Consider the following 21,991-nt stretch of genomic DNA (forward strand, 5'->3'; position numbering starts at 1 on the left):
ACACAACAACTGTTTTGGCAAGCCCCTCTGTGTTCCAACAAATATTAAACTGTGCTTGCCATTTGTCTAAGGAATCTTGTATTAATAAACATGAAGAAGAACACTTTTACCTCCCACACTCAATGACAGAAGAAAACAAAGACCAGCTGTATTCATCAATGGATCCTTGTTCTGCACATAAAGGCTAATTACATTTTACTTCAAGCCTACACATGGAAAACTTTGCCGCTGCCATCTTGTCAAATTCAGCTTCTGATATTCCAGCTGACAGACTGCAATGACTGCACATAATAAACTTCTTTTTGTCATTAACACCTTCAGTGCCCTGCATGCGGGCTATCTGCAGGATGCAGGGGCCAGGGGAAGGGGCATGGGCAGCACCTCTGCTCCCGCTTTACACGTTACCTGCTCGCTGGCAAAGGGAACCGGGGATTTTTATAGACTGGGATGACAGAAGCTAATTTGAGTGAAGATTTTAATTTCAGCAGTCGATCTCATTTGAAGATGCCTTGCTAGCATCAAGTTTGGACGGTATCTCCGTACCTCACTTTGCATGTAGTATTTTGATCGGGGACATTTTAAAAAGATAAACAAACAAGTAGGCATAATGATTTCCAACTTTAAGATCTCAACAACCAGTCACTTGGACAAAATCTAGACTCCTTAATGCTGATACTGAAGACTTCTTACTGTATATTTCTTTTGCTTCTTTTTTCTGTTGTTTGAAAGATTTTCAAAGTTACAAACAGTTGAAAGACAGCTTTATTCCAAAACTGAAAATCTTAAAAGCACTGTTAGCTTTAAAAAATTGACAATTATCTTTTTTTTCCTGAAGGCACTCCAATTCATCTGCATCAAATAAACGTCAGTAAAACTAACAATTCTGGCCTAAGATAAAAATCACATGTTTTTAAAACATAAAATTAAAATTGGCAATACAAGTAGCTTTTCAGACTTAGATCAAAAGAGGGTTTCTTTTTAGAAAAGAATCAAACTGTCTTTCACCGTTTTTATTGGTGTTTTTTCAACATTTCTCCCAGCTTTTACAATTAAAATAGATGACTCAATTTCACTGTCTACATTCAGTTCCCTTTTCATGTTTTTCTGGATTTCCATATTGCAAAATTTGGGCTACAAACGCCACAGATGGCTGTTGTTATGCAAGAACTATTCCTGCCATAAATATCCAAAACAATGATAAAATATTTCTGCTGTTATTAGGTCCTACAAGTTTGTTTTCACAGTACATTAGTTTGGGAGATAAAGTACATGCTTAATGCCTGCTTCAGAATTCAGCTCCATGATCACTATATTCTAGTCCCAGCCTTCATAATCGTTCTGCTGCAGAACACAATAAACTTGTTACTGCAGATGCTACTAATTTTATGTAATTCTATATATATTAGGTAAGAATCATATTCAAGATCATATGAAAATATTTCCGCATGAATCTCTCTGAAAGAATGAAACACATTAGAAACACAAGCAAACATTTTAGAGTACATCTTTTGCTCAGTGTAAGATAAATTACCGTACTTAGGGAAATAGTATTAAAAAATGAAGCACACATTCTGCAAACAAAAATATTAAAAAGGGTGAGGGGTTATTAGGTTCAGTGCCTACAACCACTGAGCCCTGATCTCTGACTGTTCCCACAGAAGCAACTGCAAGACAAAATAACAGCAGCAGAGCTGCCAGCATCAGTTACGTGCAGAAAGGACAAAAAAAAAAAAGGAAAAAAAAAAGCAATCTGCAGTAATTTAAGGCTCCATCAGAAACATCATTAGCATGCGTCTCTTAGAGACAGATGAAATCAATGAGGGAAAAAAAATACTTTTTATCACCTTATACAGAACTCAAAGTAAACTGGACTTAGAGAGCAAACCCAAAATTTACCTAAAAGATTATCTTGAATGATGTAAAAAGGTGCTTCAACTCCAAGCACTGATTCTTAACTACTATGGACTGAATTTTGTAAGCTCCAAATTCCCCATGCACTCAGTGGGGAACTGGATCCTCAACGCTTACAGAACCACATGCCAAGAAATTAAAACTACTTGCCAATTTGACTGGTTTTGAAAAACGCGTATTATCTAGACTGCCATGAGCCATATGAGAAAGCACTTACCTACAGACAAAACCAAGACTATGTCATTCCTCCCATCAAGCCTAGGCTATAGTTCCTCTTGCCCCAAAACAGAGACTGGCAACAGCCTTCCCTTACCATTCCTCCCGCACCAGAATGGGTGGTAAGGGCAGAAGCAAGGCTTCTCCTCTCCGTTCAGCCGATCACCTGCCCACTTGGAAGCAGAGGTGAAGCTGGGGCTCTGTGGGACGCGGGTAGTGGGCGCAGGGATGTGACGTGCGTCTTCTAACCCTTGCCCTTACAGCAGGCCAGGGACACCCGTTTGAAATGGCTTCTTCTTTCCCACCCCATTTCCAGACACAGAAATGACTCTTTGGTCTTAATACTGCTGATCATGAGAATTCCTTCTCATTACTAACTTTCCTTAAATATGAAGGGTTCAAAGAAAACCAGCAGAAGTCTGTCTCTCTTTTGTTGTTTCTTGCACTGATTCTTAACAAAACCAGGGGATAATTGAAAACAGTAGCCATTAAGAAGACAAGGACATATATTCTTGAGACCACCTTCATGTTCTACTTTAAAACAAGAAGAATCTGCCAAAAATGCTACACTCTGTACTTTGGGGTGAATTTGACAGAGGGATGACTGCTACCCCAAAAGCAGAAAGAACCAGGGTGCCTAACAGTGAAATAGAAATCCTTTACTAAAATAAATTTTATTTTCACCAAGATTGGAATATCATGGCAAATATCTTATTTCTGAAATTGCCCTATTTCTAAATAAAATACAAGAGATATGTAGTACAAGAGATACATAGTAGATGCAGCACCTGAGAATGAAACCAGGAATGGAGCAGCATATGTGCCAGGAAAAGCTCCCTGTTGGGTGGAAGAAAATATGAAAACTAGTATCTCTCTATAGGAGGCCAAATTATGACCATGTTTTCCAACAAATTTGGACTCCTGAACCTCTTCCATCTCATCTGTCTCCAACAAGACAGATGCAAACAAAAAAAAAAAGCAGTGATACCCTGAAGGAAGACATAGAAAGAAAACAGTGAAATCTTACTTTGCAGTAGTTTCTTCATCATATTTTGTTTTCAGATCAAATAGTTCTGTTCTGGTTTTTTCCAAGGCTAAAAGGCATAAACATGAAGCATTACAGCACTGTAACAGCAGTGAAAAGCAAAAAGACTACTCCTTTTTCTTTTATTCAGCCATAAATAAAGCTGTACACCTCCTGATGAAAAATTCTCTGCTTTATCTTTCTACCTAGGCAAACCATTATGACTTAGAAAAAACAGCTTTTGATTATTCACAATTTCTTATGGTATTTCTTTTACATTGCAAAAATTCCCAGTTTCTGCTTAACAAAGCTAGACATTATTTATTTCTTATTAAGCTGGCTAAACTGCTTATTCATTTGAAGTATTTATTGCAGTAATTCAGGGAATAAAATTTCTTGTGTTCTCACAGTAAACAAAACCAAATGTGTCCAGACCTGGAGTCTGTAAGTATGCAGAGATAAGAATTAATGGCAAGCACGTCATAGCAACAGGCAAGACACACTGGTAGAAACTGGGTTCATACTGAACCCAGACCACTACATGTATTTATCATAGTTCAGAAATGTGTGAAACCAGAGCAAAACACAACATGGATGAAAAGTTCCATGGCCTGCTTTAATTGCAGCGATGCTCTAATACTGTACGTGCTTCATGCTTGGCCTTGTCCACTGTATTTACCAATAGACTGGCTGCAACACAAACGTTCACTTAAGGTGCAAAGCCCAGAAGGAGCTCCGATTCACAAAGCATGTTCAGGCTCTGTTGGATCTCTCTGCACTTGCAAGAGCTGGTTCACACACAGTCCTGATACATTAATGATTTCTATCCTCTCACCTCCAGCCTGATCATTGGTATAGGTCAGAATAGCGATGCCAAACCTGTTTGCAAAGCTTGAACTTTGTGTTCGGCTTCTTCCAGCTTTGAGGCTGTCGACATCTGTGTCTCCTGCAATTTTCTATAAAGGGAAGAGAAGAGGTGAGAACAGAGCTCGTAATCATGTTAAACAACTTATTTGTATTTTGCAAATTTGGAAGATGGAGTGATTAAATGTCTCAACTGTAATCAGACAACTGACAACACCACACAGACTACAAGGTGCTTCAATGGGACCCATAAATCATGTCACATTGCAATACTGTTCATACTTTGCAGTCCCACTTATTAAAATTTTAACAGTGTAGCCACCTCATAACATAAGCTGTGAACATTATACAAGAGTTGACTGCTATATAAATGACAACTTTAGTGGAAGGTTTTCTTGAGCATAATTTGTTTTGGAAATGTCACACACATTAAGAAAATTGTCACCAAGCACCCTCTGTTGTACAAAGTTAGTACAAGAAGAATGATACATTTCCATTTTACTGTCATAATGAAGAAATTTGTTGCCGTAACTGATATAGTGAATAGATGCGGCAGCTGTTTCACCATAGCTGTAATGGATGCCAAATGCAGCAATATTATTAGCTACTCTTTAAAAAACCACACATATTTCAAAACAAATCTCACATTGATATTTTCTATATAACATGAGCAAACCTTTAATATGCTCACATTTCTTATGTCCACAGGCAACATTTTCTCATTTGTGTCAGTTATACACGTTTTAACATCATCTGGCACTACAGTCACTACACTCTTTGCTAAAGGCTAGACTACAGGAGTTATAAAACTCATCTCTGAAAGGGAGTTGCTCCAACATCTCCTAGGAGTCGCTGCTTTTTACAACATTGTTTTTAAGATATTCTGCAGATTTCAGAATTGTGAAATGGCTTATGAAACTACCAGCATCCTACTTGCACTCCATAGGGTGCACAAATTTATTCTGCAACACTGGTGACCAGGTTAATAACTATTTATAGCAAGAAGCATGCGTCAGTTCCCTTCATACCAAATTATATACTTTGAGAACTCAAAATCTCTCTTCTACACACTTTTATTTGCATTCCACGCCCTGTCATTTTATTTTATTTTTAAGCATATCTAAATTGCACTTGTTAAAGCCACTGCTTACATGCTACTTATCAAAAAGTAACCACAGATATTGATGAATTAAAAAAAGCTTTGCATTCACTGGTAGATTCTTCCCACTCAGACCTGAATTTAAGTGACCAACCCACCAACTAAAAAGCTCATGCAAACTGAAGGGCTTCCACACTAAGTTGAACATATTACAGCTTCAGTGTTATTGATCCATGGGAGAAATAAATTCTCAAGGTAGGGAATGCAGACTGAAAGAACTCCCTCTTAAGACCCTTGGTCTCATCCTGCCTGATTTGTTTGCCCACTAACCTGAAAGATTCAAACACTCCCTGCTCATTTGCAAAAGATTAGAAATGCATCCAAGATGCTTCCAAAAAATCAATAATAAATAATTAAAATACTTCTTAATTTTGACATGTAGGAATATGCAAACCTTTTCAGGATAATTCAGGAACACATCCCCTCTCTTAGATTTTACCATAGGAGCAGGGGTGATGCATCTTTTGCCCAGGCTCTTGGGTACAGTGTTTCATCTTAAACAGCTCAGGGTTGTACAGATTGTACAATGGTACTGTGACACACAAAGCGGACAGAGCAGACTGAATTACGCTGTCGGCTAATGGAGAAAGATTAGTGTCACAAAGGACAATACAGCTAGTGAAGAATAAAAGCAGGTTTGCACCCTTCTGAACATGACAGCCCCCACACAACACTACCGCGAAGAAACAATCTGTCCTTGTTTTACTTCCACACTTTCACGATTGTTTTTCTGTGCAAAGTTGAGTATCAAATGATTCCGTGTCAAACACATAAATCGCCAGAATCGCTCAATATACGAGCTGTCTCAGTACACTGAGAGACAGTCCTGGCTGGGAAGATTAAACAGAAGAATACATCTCTCCTCCCCTACAATACCTACAGACGCACATATGCACACTCACCTCTCCTTCTCCGCGAAATCATTTTGTAACTTTTGTTCTTTTTCAAGAGCTATATTCTCTGCTTGGTTCTTCAGGGTCTGTTCATATTCTCGGATTTTCTCTTTAAGTGCTTTTATTGTAACCTCTACAGAAAAACAATAGGGGAAGAATGAGTTTACACAGCTCCACGTGGTTCCACAACACAAGGCTTTCTTTACCCTGTAGGCTCAGTGTGTTTTAAACTTTAGCTCTTCAACTCTGACACAAAATCAATGGATATGAGTCCCTTTGGAGACCTTTTACTCCCTAAATGTTAAATTGAACTTTAAGTGTTTAGGTTGAGAAGGATCAATGGAGTTTGCTGGAAAGCACAGCAAAGAAGGTTCCTCTAACATGACTTTAAAAAAAAAAAAAAAAAAAAGAAAAAAAAATCAATTGTAAAATATAATATCACCGTATTGACTAGTCTCAAATTAGCTCGCTGCTGAGTGGAGATTAATAAAGTCCCAGTGTAGGTTTAAGTATGCGTTTACACATAGGACAGTTAATTCACATAACTGTGCTCATGTAAAAAGAAGCAGTTTTACTATGGCTCATGCACAGATGCAATCTAACACTAATTGAACACATATCTGGGATACAGCTATGTTCTGCTTCACAACTGATGAAAAATACGGCAGTTAAGATTTAACTGCTGTATTAACAGTAGATCAGATTCAACAGACACTCTGGAGCCCTTCATATTCTAGTTGTTCTAACTGCCTTGTCATCGGCACTGGGTTTTATGCACAAGCATTAACTATTATAACTTTCTGAGTACACTTGTAGCCTTCCGGTGAATTTGTAGAAACCCTTCTCTCAGATAAAGAGGCTATTTTGCATTTACTGTGGCCAGTAATGGATGAGAGAAGATATGTAAACCTGCGGAGTTATGGCACAGCCTCTGATGGACAACATCTTGTTACATGCCCTGATCCATTCCTACATGAAAGCCCTTTGATCCCACCCACAGGAAAGGACTGAATCCTTATAGGGCTCGTAAGAGGAAAAGCAGGACATTCACCAGAGTATGCTTTGTAACAATAATGGAATTTGGAAAAAGCGTTAGACTGCCAGAAGACTCACAGCTAGCAATACATTTCAATGTACTTACACAGAGATGAGGAGGTTTAAAGACATCAGGTTATTAACAGATGCCATTAACAATGCTTTAGGAAAAAACACCTTTGGACATAAAAAGTTTCTCATTCTGCAGAAACATCATAGAAAGACAAACTCTACTATGAAAAGTAAAGCCTATGGACTTGGGGAAAAAAATCTCAATAATATCACACAAAATCATGCATAATCATTCCAAAGTCTAGACTTTTAGACTTGACTAGAGAACTGTAACACCAGACAGTAGATAGTGGGTGACAAGGTCTGCTGTCTGGGAATTACACCGAAGGCAGCTTGGGCCACTGTGACCACAAAAAAGCGGGGGGAAGAGTGGTAGAAATGACTGCCAGCAAACCAGCTACTTTTGAATGAAGGAGTGGGATTTTGCTAGCCATGCAAAAATCAGATGAGGCTCATTACTGAGTAATAGGCCTTGAAAAGGACATGTCACTTTTTTTTTTTTTTTTTTTTTTTTAAGCAAAGGGAAATTCTTCTCTGAGATCCGGGAAGTAATACAAATCCTGATCTTTTCCTGAATAAGCAAAGGATGCTCCTTCACAGAGACAAAAGGATGCTCATTCATATGTACAAAGGATGTACTCTTTGTACAGGAGACACCTTTGCTCCAGGTATTTTCAGATGTAAGTCTGCAAAAGTATTCAGGTATATGGAGAAGCAGACAGTGAAATAATCTCATTGAAATGCATATAGTTGCATCTTGACAAAATTTGAATGTTTCACTTTAAAAGGAAACAAAACTACAAAAATGAATGCAAGAAGTGCATGAATATGGGAAAAAATTATGACTTTTCTAACAAAACCTGTTTTTACCTTTAGGCACCTAACAATAGACGTGTTGGACAAGCACAGTTTAATCCTCTACACTGCTTGAAGAACTAAGTGCTTTCTTTACCGTTAGGTCAGCTAAAGCTTGTTAGCCACTGCCATTTATCCTAGTTTTGGAAGTTCTTACAGGCACCGTATAGCTCATACACAGCCCTCCAAACAAAGAGATTAACTGATCAAAGCACCCTTAGCTAACAACAGGCTTTTCCCTGGATATCTTATTAATCCCTGTTTGAAACAGAGTGTAGAACTATTGCACTGGAGTGAAAAACAATGCAAAGACTGCAGTGGCAAACCAGAAAGGAAGTTCATGCACACCAGGGAAGATAAAAAATGCCAGTTTATGAGTGGTTGGAGCAAAAAACTCTGGAAGTCAAGATCTTTCCCACTTTCTGGGATGAACCCCTATGTCATGCCTGGATGTACAGGATGCATAGTGAAATGCAATTATTGTACATTTCCAGCAAAAATACTGTTGGGCTTAGAGCATTACAGCTCCCACATGACATCTTTTGCAGTCCAGCCTGAATCCTTGCATGCTGATACCTGTCCTCTCCACAGGTCACACCCTCTATGTTAAAACAAAATATGTAACTACATATATGCTCCTTCTGCTGAAAATGAGATGTAACAGAACCAACTCAGTTGCTAATGTAGCTTTCAAATGTTACCCACTTGGGTGCAACAGTTCCATAACACAAATAAATAAATAAATAAATAATCTCCATTTTCCCAAACATGTAGACAATTTACCTTTCCACCACCCAGAACTGAATATTAAACATGGAAATGAGAAGTCCCATGTATAGGCAAGTAGGTGTATAACTGAGCAGATTATGTTTCCTGGTGCAGGAAACTTTCTTCTGAATCACAAGAAAACTTGAACAGTCTTAAAGACAACAGGCTTTAAATCTCATTGAGATTTTCACGTATTTTCATGTACTCTGCTCTCATTAAAACTTACCTAAATAATTAAACAGTATTAGTATTTACATTGCTCTATGGATAGTCTCTAGAGTAAACATAAAGTATGTATGCCGAATGTACCCCAGTAACACATTTCAGATTTAGATAAGGAAAAAGAGAGTACAGAAAAAGTTCAATTTTGTACAGATTTGTATGTGTGTATAAAATACTGGATTTTTCTGTTTGTCTGTGCAAAGTGTATGTACTACAAGCACCCACACCCATATTCAGCTTGACGTCAGTAGTAGTACTGTCTCTCATAAAATGTCTACAATCTAACTTCAGTCAGGGGTGTAATTTTCAGGTAGCGCTGAAGGCTACAACCGAATATGCAGAATAACAGCTCCAATCTCTGACTTGGTGTTACAGAAGATGAAACTTCCAAAGAAATCCAAAGAGTTTATCCAAAGTTGTATCTATACGTATAAATACAGAACTGGCTATAATAGACTATTATACTTTCTTTACTGAATTGCAATGCTACTGTCAACCCAACCTGTAAGAAACAAAACTTAATTTAATCCCTGTCTTCAAATTTCAGTATGCGTTAAAAGCTGATAAAAGAATACGTTTGCAACCTACCCTGATTTTTCACCTCGGCGAATTCTTTATTGTATTCCTCTAGAGTTTCCCTAAGTTTCTGGTTCTCTGTTTCAATATCGTGCATACGCTGAACCTTCAGCTGAAGCTGCTGTCCTAAATCCAAGGCTGGAACTGGATCTGAAAAAGAAACAGTAAAATAAAACGTAAGATAACAGGAACACTCCCGTGACTCAAGCAGTTCAGAGCACAAGTATCCTTTTTTCTCTATTAAAATCCATTTTATGTGCCAGTAAGGCCCTACTTTGAGTTATTATTCCTGTATGATCCTCACCTCATATCCTGCAAACTTAAAAAAATACAGATAGTTCATTGTACCTATGTTACCCTTTTTATTGGGGCATGCCTTATTCATCCTGGTGTTAATCCACAGGGCAGTATCCCTGGGTGCAGACAGTCATGATACAAAGGCATGTGGGAGTCTCAGGTTTCAAATTTTTGTTTGCAAAATGAGAATTTTGGGATAAAAAGCAATGAAACTGCAGGGCTTACTGACAGCTAGTGTCCCTCACACACCTCTGCTTCTGCAGGAGTGAAATTTCTGAAGCAAATTGTGCCCTCCTCCACAGCGGAGCTCAAAAAGATTATTTGATCACAGAGATCTGAGCTATAGTTTTTCTAATTGACAGATCAATAATAATCAGAAGTATTGTGTGGATGTAATTAATTCCATGAACCTTGGGTTTTGTGACTCCTGTTCCCTCTTTTTCTTATACTATTAATCAAATAGAAATTAGAAATTACTCTGAATGTCCTCTCAGTGTTAATTCTCCGACGTTTGTCCCCTTCTGCTAAAGAGTCCTTAGCACACACCTGACGTGTGCACATGTGATTTATTCTGGGACTTCTTCCCAGTCGGAATAGGAAAACGCTGGAGTCCGATGGACTTATAAAAGATTATTGAATACATTTCTGTTATGGGCGCCAGCATCTCTTGTGAAATGGCTGCAAAGATTTAGTCTCCTGTTGAGGAATGCTAAACACCAAACTCAGTGGATCAACAACAGTATATATTAGGGAGTTCACTTAATTTTCAACCACCACAGTCATTAATTTTTCAGACCACCCTCAGTCTCTGGAAACACATAATAAGTCTATTGTACCTCTGTTAACACATTAAGCATGAGCCTGTGTGTTTTTTCAATATGCCAGCGTTGTTTCATAGTTTATAAAAGAATAGTACTGGGTTATGTTGAGCTCAGAGACATTATAAGTAGCAGCCTGCTGCATTTTGTTACTTCGGTTCTTCAACAGCTTATGGCATTACCCTGTTCATAATACAAAATCTAGGTTGCTTGTCATCTGTTCTCTGTACATACATAGTTTATGACTACATAGCTTTTTCATTTATGCTTTTTAGGCCAAATACTTTTCGTTATTATTATCTGTGTTAAAATATTTATAATAAATCAAACTTAAAATGTTATTGTGGCAGAGACAGGGGGTACAGGTAAGGAATTAAATAGAAAGTTTAAGTCACAGCAGTAGCACGAGTTAAAGGCCTTGCAATATTTATGTATGGTCCAATTACAGCATGGGCTGTCACAACATCACCCTTCTCTCATGTAGGTCTGCCGACCTTTATCTGGAATGACCATTTTGTCACACTTCTGCAGCTCAGCATTTCTCCAAAAGAGCTAGCCCAGGACATTCATCTGCTGAACTTAAAGAAAGGCTGGATTGTCTCAATCCGCGTCTTAAATTGTTACAGGAACCACAAAACATATCAGGCAGGGATCTTAAGCTTCAGCTATGATATTTCTATAAAATAAGCATTAAAATTCCACAATGAAAGAAACTGAACTCTACAAAATCGTGGGTGCACTTTTCCCCCCTCGTTTTAACATGCCCATTGTAAAAAGCCGGGACACCCACAAGAGGTATTTTGCTCCAAATACACAGGGCTTTTTATATTTAAATCAGCGAAGAATTAAAAGACAAAAATAACATGGGCATTATAAAGTGAATAATGACTAAACCTTTAGTCAAATTTGCAGTCCCTGAGAAGCTTTATGTACAAAATGAAAATGCTTGCAATCTCATAATTATTCATCAGGACATGTATATTTAATTTAGCTCTATTAAAGGTTAATGTTCAAGTAGCAAAACAGTGGCAGAACAAACAAAATGTAAAAACAGTCTCTCTGTGCATTAAACTTCAAACTTTACTAGAGCCTATTTGAAGGACTAATGGCCTGCAGCCACTAAATACTGCTGAAGGACACGTGAAAAAAACCCATGGCTGAAGCACCTCTTAGACTTAATTTTTATAAGCTGCATTAAAGAAAACTAATCATTGCATGACAACAAAATGACCAAGACATTTTGGGCAGAGACACAAATACTTCATTTCTCGTGGCAAGCCCCAACATGCTCTTTAATCTCAAAAAACCTGAAAACCCATGATTTGTGAAGTATTTATAAACACCAATTGATCCGAAACAAGTATAAACCTTAAAATCAGAACGACTTTTTTCTTACCTGAGTGGAGTGGATTTAAAAATAAGTAAAAATACTCTCCTTTTCACAACACGTGCATGCATGAAAAAGCATACCTTTTTGTATTAACCAGACTTACAAAGTATGTTTCATGTCATTTAACAGGAGGTCACTGAATTTTTAAACAAGCAATGGACCAAAACTTTCGATTCATTACACAAACAACAGGCATACACATCTCAGAAAAATCAAGTGGCACTAGCTTATGGAGAGAGGCAAACAAGGAAATGCCCCTTCTGAGGTCTGCAAAAAAGAAAAATCATCTCACTTAACACTTAGATGTGGAAAACTCATCAGAAATTATTCTCTTGGTTTGAATCTTCCCTAGCTTGCAAAAGTTCAGAATTCCTGCCAGGCACAAGATAAATAAGAAATGAGAAAATTGGTAAAAGGAATCTGATCATCCAGAACTTGAAAAAGCGTTTTGCAAGATCATTATTGCCCAAGAGTAAATTGAGACGTCCATTTTTAAACTTGATTTGGTATATTTTTTTCTACTGCTTCCTATTCTGTTCTGCCTTCCTAACCCACTTGTTGCATCCCGTACCCACAAAGAAGCCCCGCGCACCATGTGTTTGTACACAGCCCAGCACATCTGGATCCGATCCCTGATAAGGCTTCCTCCACGCTACCACAGGGAGAAACAGTAACTGCGGTATTTTAAAACCAGTGTCTGCGAAGCCTGTTCCTGCCTTTACTTCCCAATGAATTGCCTTTCAGCGCCGCTTCACGAGCGGTTCTCTGGGCACATCCCTGCGCTCATTACTGTGACACACCACACCGGTCCCCTTGCAGATGAGCTTCTATCCTCACAAAGGAGGTGGATGGACATGTCTGAATGAACACAGACGTGAGAAAAATTAATGTTGCAAACGTAACGTAATTTTTATAGCAGTTAATACTTCACATCAAACAAGCTGGTGCAACGCAGCCACAGCAACACCTCTCAGACCGTTCTCACACCATATACATACCCTGACGATAAATCTTTTTTGAATAGCAGCACAAGAGAACCAGTTTTTTTTTTTTTTTTTTTTGCTGCTGCTGCTTATGCATGTAAACTACATTATTTTCCAATTTTAAAACAAAGACGGATCTCGCCAAAACAGGGCATTACACGACTAGCTAGAGGGAGCACCTCACCACCCGCAACCCCACGCCGCTCAGCCCAAACCCAGCCCCAACCCCGCAGATAAACCAGGACTACTGATGACCAGCTGACTCTCCAAAGTGAGCGTCGTTTAAAAAACCCCATTCCTCCCTCATTCTAGGAGCTGGAAAAAGACACAGATCTTAATAATTCAATCTAAGTGTTTACACAAAGAGCACTGTGGGTACCGTTGCCCTCCCCTGTCATTAGGCAGAAATGAATGCACCCCCTTGTGAGCGCTGCTCGTGCAATGACATCACGCTCCTGCCTGCGTTACTTTTCGCCAGGGCACTCTAGGCTAATGTAATCATACGATTACATAATTAACCCAGCTGTCTCATTAAGAAAATCAACTGGAATTCAGGGCATAATTAGTCATACAGCAATTAGCATGCTGATGAGCAACTGATGAAAAGCTGTCTCGATATAGAGTATGCTGGGACCACCCTCGTTATTTAAGAAGCGAGGGGGAAAAAGCCCACCTCAGCTCACGGAAAATAAGCTCGGTCTGGAAAGTCGACGTTCAAACCCCCTCGGCCGCAGCCGTTTGTGTGGTGAGAGGCGAGAAGCTCCGCTCCCTTCCCAGCGCCGCCTGAACCTGTTCGCTAATGCAGGGAGACCGACGGAGGGATGGGCTGCGGGAGGAAAAATTTGCCAAACGAAGTGGAAAAACTATGTCATTGTTTAAATGTACGATTTGCTGTGGCCAGTCACCCTCCCTCCCTGTGCGTATCTCTCCCTCTCGCTAGTATTTTTTAAGCACGGCGCTGCGGAGCGCTGCCCGGCGGGAAGTTTCTCCGAGGCGAGCGCCCGGCCAGCCCCACCTGGGAGGTGCCGCTGACCTGGGGGCGGGCAGGCCGCAGCCAGAGGGGCGCTGGCCGGGCACGGCCGGGGAGCGGGGGCGGCGGGGGCGGCGGCGGGGCTGCCCGGACCCCGCGGCGGGCAGCGGCCCGGGCCGCGCGGCGGGGGGGAGAGCGGCAATGCGCGGCCTGGATCGGGCGGGACGGATCGGGAGGCAGGCCCCGCACCCGGCAGCTGAGGGGGCTGCAGCTCCGGGGTGGGGGGGGGGGTGCTCGCACCTTGCGAAGCCACCGCCACCGAACCGTTTTCGGGCACGGTGCGACGCTCGGAAAGGCGTCAGGTGCCGGCGCTCTGCCCTGCCCGGGGCCAGCGGGCTGGCTCTTCTGCTTATTTGCAAAACGCCTTCATCTGGTGTCTTAAAATGGAGCTCCTGAAGAGACTTTTCCAAAACAAGGGACTTCTCCTAAATCCCCTCCTCCCTCTCCGCTACAGGCCTCTAACGCTGGAAACGTGAAGAAAGCAAGTTATGAAACAGTGCCAGAACTACAGGGGCAATTAATATTTTATATCACTGGAAACGTGTTTCCTAAGGTTCAGATCTAAAAATAATTCATCGGAGGCAATGCGTTTCTTTCAACAAGGCTGTATTTCTGTTGCCTAAACCACACTGTAAGCAAAGCTTTCTTAGCGATCGCTCACAAGAAACGCCCACACAAAATGATAAGGGGGGGGATATCCTCCTCAACACAACTTTATTAACGTGATTTAACTTTTTAAAAAAGCCAGAAGTTCAGCTCTGCTGTCACAATACTTTCATCACGAAGTAAAAGAAGTTTTTGACTTTCTAAATGCATCGCCGCTCAGCCCTACCGCTGCTCTTTACAATGAACATCTCTTTTGGAGAATGGGCTCTGGTTTACAGGCAGGAAGAGCAGGAAGAAGCTCTTATTAGCTTCTGATGCAGTAAGTGCTTTTTTGGGAGGCTGCGTATCTGAAAATAACTTGAAAATGTGTTTTAGAAAAAATAATAATTACATTGTAGCTTTTGAATATTCAAACACCTCACAGCATACTTAATTAATTCATTAATTATTCCCCAGAAATTTCAGGGGTAAATTGAAATAGCCTAGAGAGACTGAGACAAAGATTTCATGGAATAAATGATAGCTTTCCTCCTTTTCCCCTATGACTCTGGTAGCCCAGGGACAGAAGAGTTATAGCCGTAATTCCGTTTGAAACAAAGCTCATCATCTCTCCAAATCCTCACTTCATAAAAAACATGAAAAGGTTCTTCCTTCGATCAAGAATTATACAGACCACCCCCATCCCACAGGACTGGGATCTCTCTCTTCCTTTTATTTTTTTCCACTTTTTTTTACAGTGTTCTCCTCACCCTCCTGCTGTCAGAGCATTTTGTAAGGGCTGTACCAGGGAATTCAAAGTGCCCACAAGAGGGTGAGGGACTGTCATTTTCCCTACTAGCAAAAAAGCAGAATCCCAAATTCTGCTGACCTCTGAAAGCAGTAAAGCAATCCTGATGCGACCCCTCTGTATGAGGACGGGAGGAAGTCGAAGCAAACTGGCGCCCTTCCTCCCCATTAATCACGACAAAAGTTCTCCGTGGCGGCACTCTCCAATGCTTGCAGGGGTAAGTGAAACGCTGCAAGATGGTATATAGCCAATTTGACCACAATCATATAGATCCCTTTGCCAGAATGTGGTTCTTAGATCTTGCGGGCTGTTATTTAAAAACATCCTTTATTTATCTACCAATTCAAGAATGGCTACTGCCGGAAAGATGCTCTGGCCCTGCCCCAGATTTTGAGATCTGTCTCTACCCTCGTATCCAAAAAAGTCATATAAGGCAGAGTAAATGATTGACTGCTTAATGATTTGCGTTGCAGTTCCCTGTATTTTCAAAGTAGTTACCAAAATAAATCCTCAGAAAAGTTTTTAATATTAAAAGTGGGGTATGCATAATAGGTGATAAAATATTTTATGGCACTACAATGTCAGCTGAAAAAGGACCTAATGAGTTACAAGAGAAGCCACTGCAACTGAAAATGCTCCAATTTGATCGTTAATTTCTAATAATGGCTGAAGACATTGGAATTTACTGCTCGCACACTGAGCTCAGTGCAAAGCAAAGGACAGTTACAGAAAATCACTTGTACTCTAAGTTTCGTTTCTCCTACTTTGAGATTATAAAAAGAAAAAAGAACCTTCTACTATGTTTGAAAGCATTTCTGCCACAATCACCCCTTCTTTCTCCTAAAGGCTTCTGAATAGAGTTAGCACTAAACCCTCCGAAAGCTGGGGTTTATTCTAATTCCAGTTCACATTCCTGCAACCGAGAAAGGCAAAGTCCAATGTTCCCCACCACAACCACACTCTGCCTCTTTTGCTCCAAACGTGCAGCGCTGCTCCAGTCACCAGGGTTAGGGCTGCTCTAACTCCACTCCCTGAAGCAACTGCTTTCAAAGGGTGCCGCAGTTACCACCTCCAGGTGAAGGCAACCAGCGCCCGCAGAGATATCTTCTCTCTTACAGGGCACATTCTTCCTGCTTCTATTCATTGCATCCTTCCCCTTATCTGCACCTCCCTCTTCCTTCCGTGCCTCCAGCCTACCAAGTAAAACAGGGCTTGACAGCCACACAATAAATTTTTTAAAGTGTATGCTTTAAGGATATTTCTTCCTTCGAATATTTACCCCAGCTTTTACAAAGGAATTTATCCAATTATTAATTCAATGAGAAAAAAGAAAAAAGTATGTGATCAGACAAGCCCAATTTCAAGCCACATGTTCAGGTAACAGAGCTATTTTTAGTTATTTTGACATCAGTTTCAAAACATAAGGATAAAGTGAATGAATACTAAAGATGAGAATTGGCCAGGACTTTGCGCTTCATCTGAAAACAACTATGTAATGCTAACAGTATGCCCTACCAGCGTGCATTCATCTAGTACAGATCCAAAATTGTTTTTTACGCTGTGTCTCTGAATTCAAACCCCAGAGGGAAGGAGGCTGAAGTGATTATGAGCTACTTCTACATTCCTCAGCGCTGGGCTACCCGAAGGCTAGAGCAGTATCCCAGGCGATTCAGACTGTTCTGGAAAATAAAACGGCAGCAGCCGCTGACCCTACCAAAACACTGTTCAAAATCTCCCATCTGCAGCCTGGACTTTAAACTGTCCCTCTCACCCCCACCTCAGGCATTTCTTTGTGCAAAGGTTTGCAGAACAGTTTGGGGCAAGTCACCAATGTCTACAGTCCCTCATTTTTTACTGTACAGACTTCTCTTCCAGACGCAGCTTCCAGAACTGGGGCATTTTTCGTATGTTTATGCAACTCCAGTTTTTTTACCTGGTCTAAACATGCTGGTGAAGTATCAAGGATTTTGTCTTCAGATGGGATACAGTCACAAGCTAAATCACTGCCTGCAGCCACAGGGGTTTATCACTTTTCACTCTTTCAAGTATTAACTATGCTCAATTTTCTGCTTAATTTTACCAGATTTTCAAGTGTGTTTAGAAAGATACCCTACTGCTCCGAGTGGGGTGTCTGCACTACTTCTGTTGTCCACGAGCAAGTTCATTTTGCTTCCTTTCCTCCTAAGACTACTCACTGTAATACTGTTTTCTTTTCCCTCTAAAGTTGAGAAAAGGCACATTATGAATATTCATTTCCCTTGCAAAGTTAGGGGCAGCAAAAATATAAGCCTTTTTATTTTATGTGTCTATCTTCAATTTTATTCAAACATACTTTATTTGGAAAGGGGTGACCATTTTGACACATCATATTAACAAACCAGGAACTGCTTAAAATTGTTCACACTGTTTGTAATGATACCAAACGTTTCTCAAAAATTTTCTGTGCTGATCAGTCTTGATATACCACAAACTCAGGGTATACTATAACCCGATCTTGCTCTTTAGACAGAGTTTTGTCAAACAGTTAACTATTAGCTCAATGATGAGTGCTCTGAGTATTAATTTCTTCAAACTATGTTTTTAGTATTCTAGTTTGCCATATGCTTAACAGAGTCCCTTGGACTGAACCTCTTTTCCTCCCCCCCTAAATTTTTATTCAACCAGCTCTTCTCTAGGGGCACAAAAGGCTGGGTGTGCTTATGTTGCAATTTAAGCACATCATGCAACTTCTGGGTCATCTGAGTATGTAGAAGTCTATGCAGACTTCCTGCTACCAGGGCTGGCATTAACCTTTATGCTTTCTGCTTAACATTATGCTTTACAAAAAAATCCAAACACATCACATAACGTATATAAATACAACAACTTCATACACATTTATCACCTCCAACATAAGCAGCGGATAATTTTTCGGGGGGGAGGGGGGGAAATCAAACCTGTTTTTCTCTTGTTATCACCTTTAATCTCAGAACATTGATCAAATACACTTTAAATGGAAGTCTTCTCTTAGCCCAAAGAGCAATACAAGTCTGGAGAGTGTTACTAAGTTGTAAATAATCACAAGCCAATGGAGTGACAGCAGTAAGCACTGCATCTCACACTGCTGCTAGCATGGGCTCTGTGGTGAAGGAATGAAGCTCTCTTTATGGGCAAGAAACAAATTTTCATTTCTGCCTTTAGAACTAATTCCCTAACACTTTGTGTTTTACTGATTACTTATTTTAAAAGAAGTGTGTGTTTCCTCAGCTAAATAATTCCTTGGAAAAAGAAAGCCCTATAGAATCATAGAATTGTTTAGGTTGGAAAAGACCGTTAAGATCATCAAGTCCAACTGTCAGCCATGCCCACTAAACCATGTCCTGAAGTGCCTTGTCTACGCGCTTTTGGAACACCTCCAGGGATGGTGACTCCACCACTTCCCTGGGCAGCCTGTTCCAATGCCTGAATGCAGGGCAGTTTGCATTTGCAAGGCTGAACTGTGATTATATGTAAACAAAAATACTACATGTAATGATGGGTGTGTGGAAAACTCCCTTGGAACTAGCTTGTTTCTCCTCCAAACCTCTTAGTAAGATACAGCCCCCATGGCAGGGCGTGCAATTTATGATGGCAAGGAGTAAGGGAAAGATAAAATTTCCACTTCAGCCATCTTTCACCGTTATTGCTTTAAAATGTTTTTTTCTTTTTTTTAGCCTCTTATTTTATACTTTCCTTAGATAGTGGGTCCTCTGAGCTAAAAACCACGTCATGCACATTATATAGCTCCAAACTTACAGCAAATCTGATCACAACACAGACCTGTGAAGAGTTTCCAATGAAACCCACACATACATCCCCTTTTACACTGTAAGAGTCATTTAGTTTCTTGATGAGAAAATTCCCATTAAGCAGAAACGAATACCGTTTATGGCTCAACCCTAGAAGGCTGCACAGTCCCCACCAAACTAAGAGCAAATACTTTGCATTAACCTGCCCCGATTCTCAAATGTGTATATACTGAAAAAGCGCAACACTTTTTCCTATTATATTTGTACAGGGTATAACTGAGATGCAATACTGTGCCTTAAGCGGAAAGGCGTTACGGAGGAGGGGGCGAGGGTTAGGACTATGTTTCAGCAGAGCAGCGCGTGGGGTGCCCGAGCACGGCCGGGGCTGGCACTGCTGCACCCATGGCCCGGGCACACGAATTCTCCCCTGGAGTAGAGAGAGAACTGGGAAGGAGGCAAGCTTTTCAGGTACTCCCCTTTGGTGGCAAACTCTTGGCAGTATTGCAAAAGATATACAATCAGCTTTTATAGGAAAACAGCCACCGAACGCAAATTTGTTTTAATCGTGGCCACATCAAGATAGCGGATTTTCTGTTTAAAGGCAGAATTGTTTCTTCTTTGCCTATGTAAGAGTCGTGCTTAACAGGAGCAATACTGAAAACTAAGCAAATCCAACTGTGGCATTGTGCAGTAACTGCACAGTAATAAAGACACAGCATAAAAAGACACTCTATTTAACCAGTTTATCCAGATACTGTCATCTGGCATTCACTCTGGGTCTCCACATTTTAACTTTCACTTGAAAATTACAGTGAAGTTTTGTTTAAAAAAAAATTAAGTAATGAACATTGCTCCTTTTTAAAGGAAAAAATATTTAATTTTTTGTATTTTAATGCTTAATATTTTTCTTTCAAAGCTTTAGAAAAACAGAATTATGAATATACTGTTTCTGCAAGGCAACAGCGCTCCTCCAAACACTTGCACAACAGGGCTCCAATTTCACTTGAAGTGTTTGCAAGATTAAGACCCTAAAAGCCAAGGGTGCCAACATAATACACTGATTTTATAAAACTGAAGAGAAAGGAATCTTGAACGGATGGAAGAAAGCTTCCTCAAAACACACACCCCACCTCCCTTCAAAATAAATATATTCACATTATTTTTAAAGGTAAGTTGTGACAACCTTGTTGATTAGTGCAATTCATGTGGCAGCATTCACTTTTCTCTAGCTCTCTACTGCATACTGAAAATAAGGCAATTAAATGAGAAAATTAATTCCATTAATTAAAAATGTTCAGTCTCAAGCAAGACAGAATGATCTGAGTGAGAATTACAGCTGTATAAACGTACATAAAACAAAATGTTTTCTTTGACATGTACTTTCCTTTAGAAAGGATAAATTTTGCAGCACAAACCAATGATAATGCTGTTTTAACAGTATCATAAAGCTGGAGAGAGATATGAAAAGGTCTGTTTTATCTTTTCAAGAGAAAATCCCTGATGTGTATAGGAAAATTTACAAGTAAAATACCACCCTTCCCACAAATTTCTTACTGCTGAGCCTGAGTGAAAACTCTGGTCAAGTCAGGAAAGAAAATCATTAAATTTAGCTGAATCCATAAAGCACCGTAGCTGGAGTTTCAATACAGATCATTTTATAGTAAAATTAAAATAGAAGCCCTTTTTAATTATATAAAGTGTGCACATTATTACTGAGGAGAGGAATATGTGCTTTCCTCAAGAACCATAAAATTGGCTGCTGGGAATTAGACTTCAGCTGCAATTATTATATGGTCCTATAAAGGATATTGAAAGTCTGATAAAATTGCACCCTTGTCATGTAACAGTGATGCTTAATGCTAAATAACCACTCCGCAGCATTCCAGTCATAGCTTTCTCAAAACATCATAGCTCCCTTCTCACATCGAAAAGAAAACATAGCAGGATTTTGGAGCTAAAAGTATACCTAAATATTTGAAATACCAACTGGACAGGTCAAAAGATACATAAAGCCACAGAGGCAAAACAACACATGTGATAAATGAATACTGATGGTCTTTTATAAAGGAAAGCCCTCTATGGATACATACACAAAGTAAAAGACTACATACAATGAGAAGTAAATTAAAAAAGCCAATACAGTGAAGCAAGCCCCTAACTGCATACGCCTAACTCAGCCCTACCGCATCGTGACGAATACCAGTGCCATACATTCCTAACGACTGTTTCCCTTTTCATTGCAGTATGAGTTGTAAACGGTGAGTATTTGTTACGCCTGCATACAGCTACAGGAGACCGGCCGGACTTCTCCGTGAGAACCTGGAATTTGCTTTTAGCAACATCAGTACACCCCTCGTGTGCCTCTCAGGCCTGCAGATAGAGCATGGGACTAAAACCTGTAAATAGTTCCAATCCCACAGACTCCGAGACTCGCACTCGCAACATAGCCAGGCTGGAATTTTACATGTAGTAAGAATATCAAAGAAATAGTTCTCTGACACATAACATAAGGCACACGCAAGGGAAGGCTGGACAAGAGAGAGATTACGGAGTGTGGAAGAAGGGGTGTAAATTTTGCTCTGGCAAATGAAGGAAGGGAGAAAATTCTTTCTCCTACAAGGAAGTACTGACAAAGTCCCTCACCATTTAGATCCTACAGCACAGGTGGGATGTATGTCCTACCTTCTCCGTCAGGCTTTGGTCTGACTCTGCTGTTCA

General features: G+C 40.1%; 1 protein-coding gene across 11 annotated transcripts in view; it reads right to left on the minus strand.

The window, feature by feature from the left end:
* The window catches only part of CUX1 (cut like homeobox 1), a 283,317-nt gene that overhangs the window by 131,612 nt on the left and 129,714 nt on the right, over window positions 1-21,991 (minus strand). For all 11 annotated transcript variants that reach the window (XM_069791426.1, XM_069791423.1, XM_069791422.1 and 8 more), the window contains exons 5-8: window positions 9,608-9,745; window positions 6,077-6,200; window positions 4,031-4,107; window positions 3,155-3,221 (exon numbers count right to left, since the gene is read on the minus strand). In XM_069791426.1, the coding sequence (XP_069647527.1) occupies window positions 3,155-3,221; window positions 4,031-4,107; window positions 6,077-6,200; window positions 9,608-9,745 (406 nt within the window). The remainder of the gene's footprint in view (window positions 1-3,154; window positions 3,222-4,030; window positions 4,108-6,076; window positions 6,201-9,607; window positions 9,746-21,991) is intronic.

Source organism: Haliaeetus albicilla, chromosome 9 (assembly GCF_947461875.1).
Source record: "Haliaeetus albicilla chromosome 9, bHalAlb1.1, whole genome shotgun sequence".
NCBI lineage: Eukaryota > Metazoa > Chordata > Aves > Accipitriformes > Accipitridae > Haliaeetus > Haliaeetus albicilla.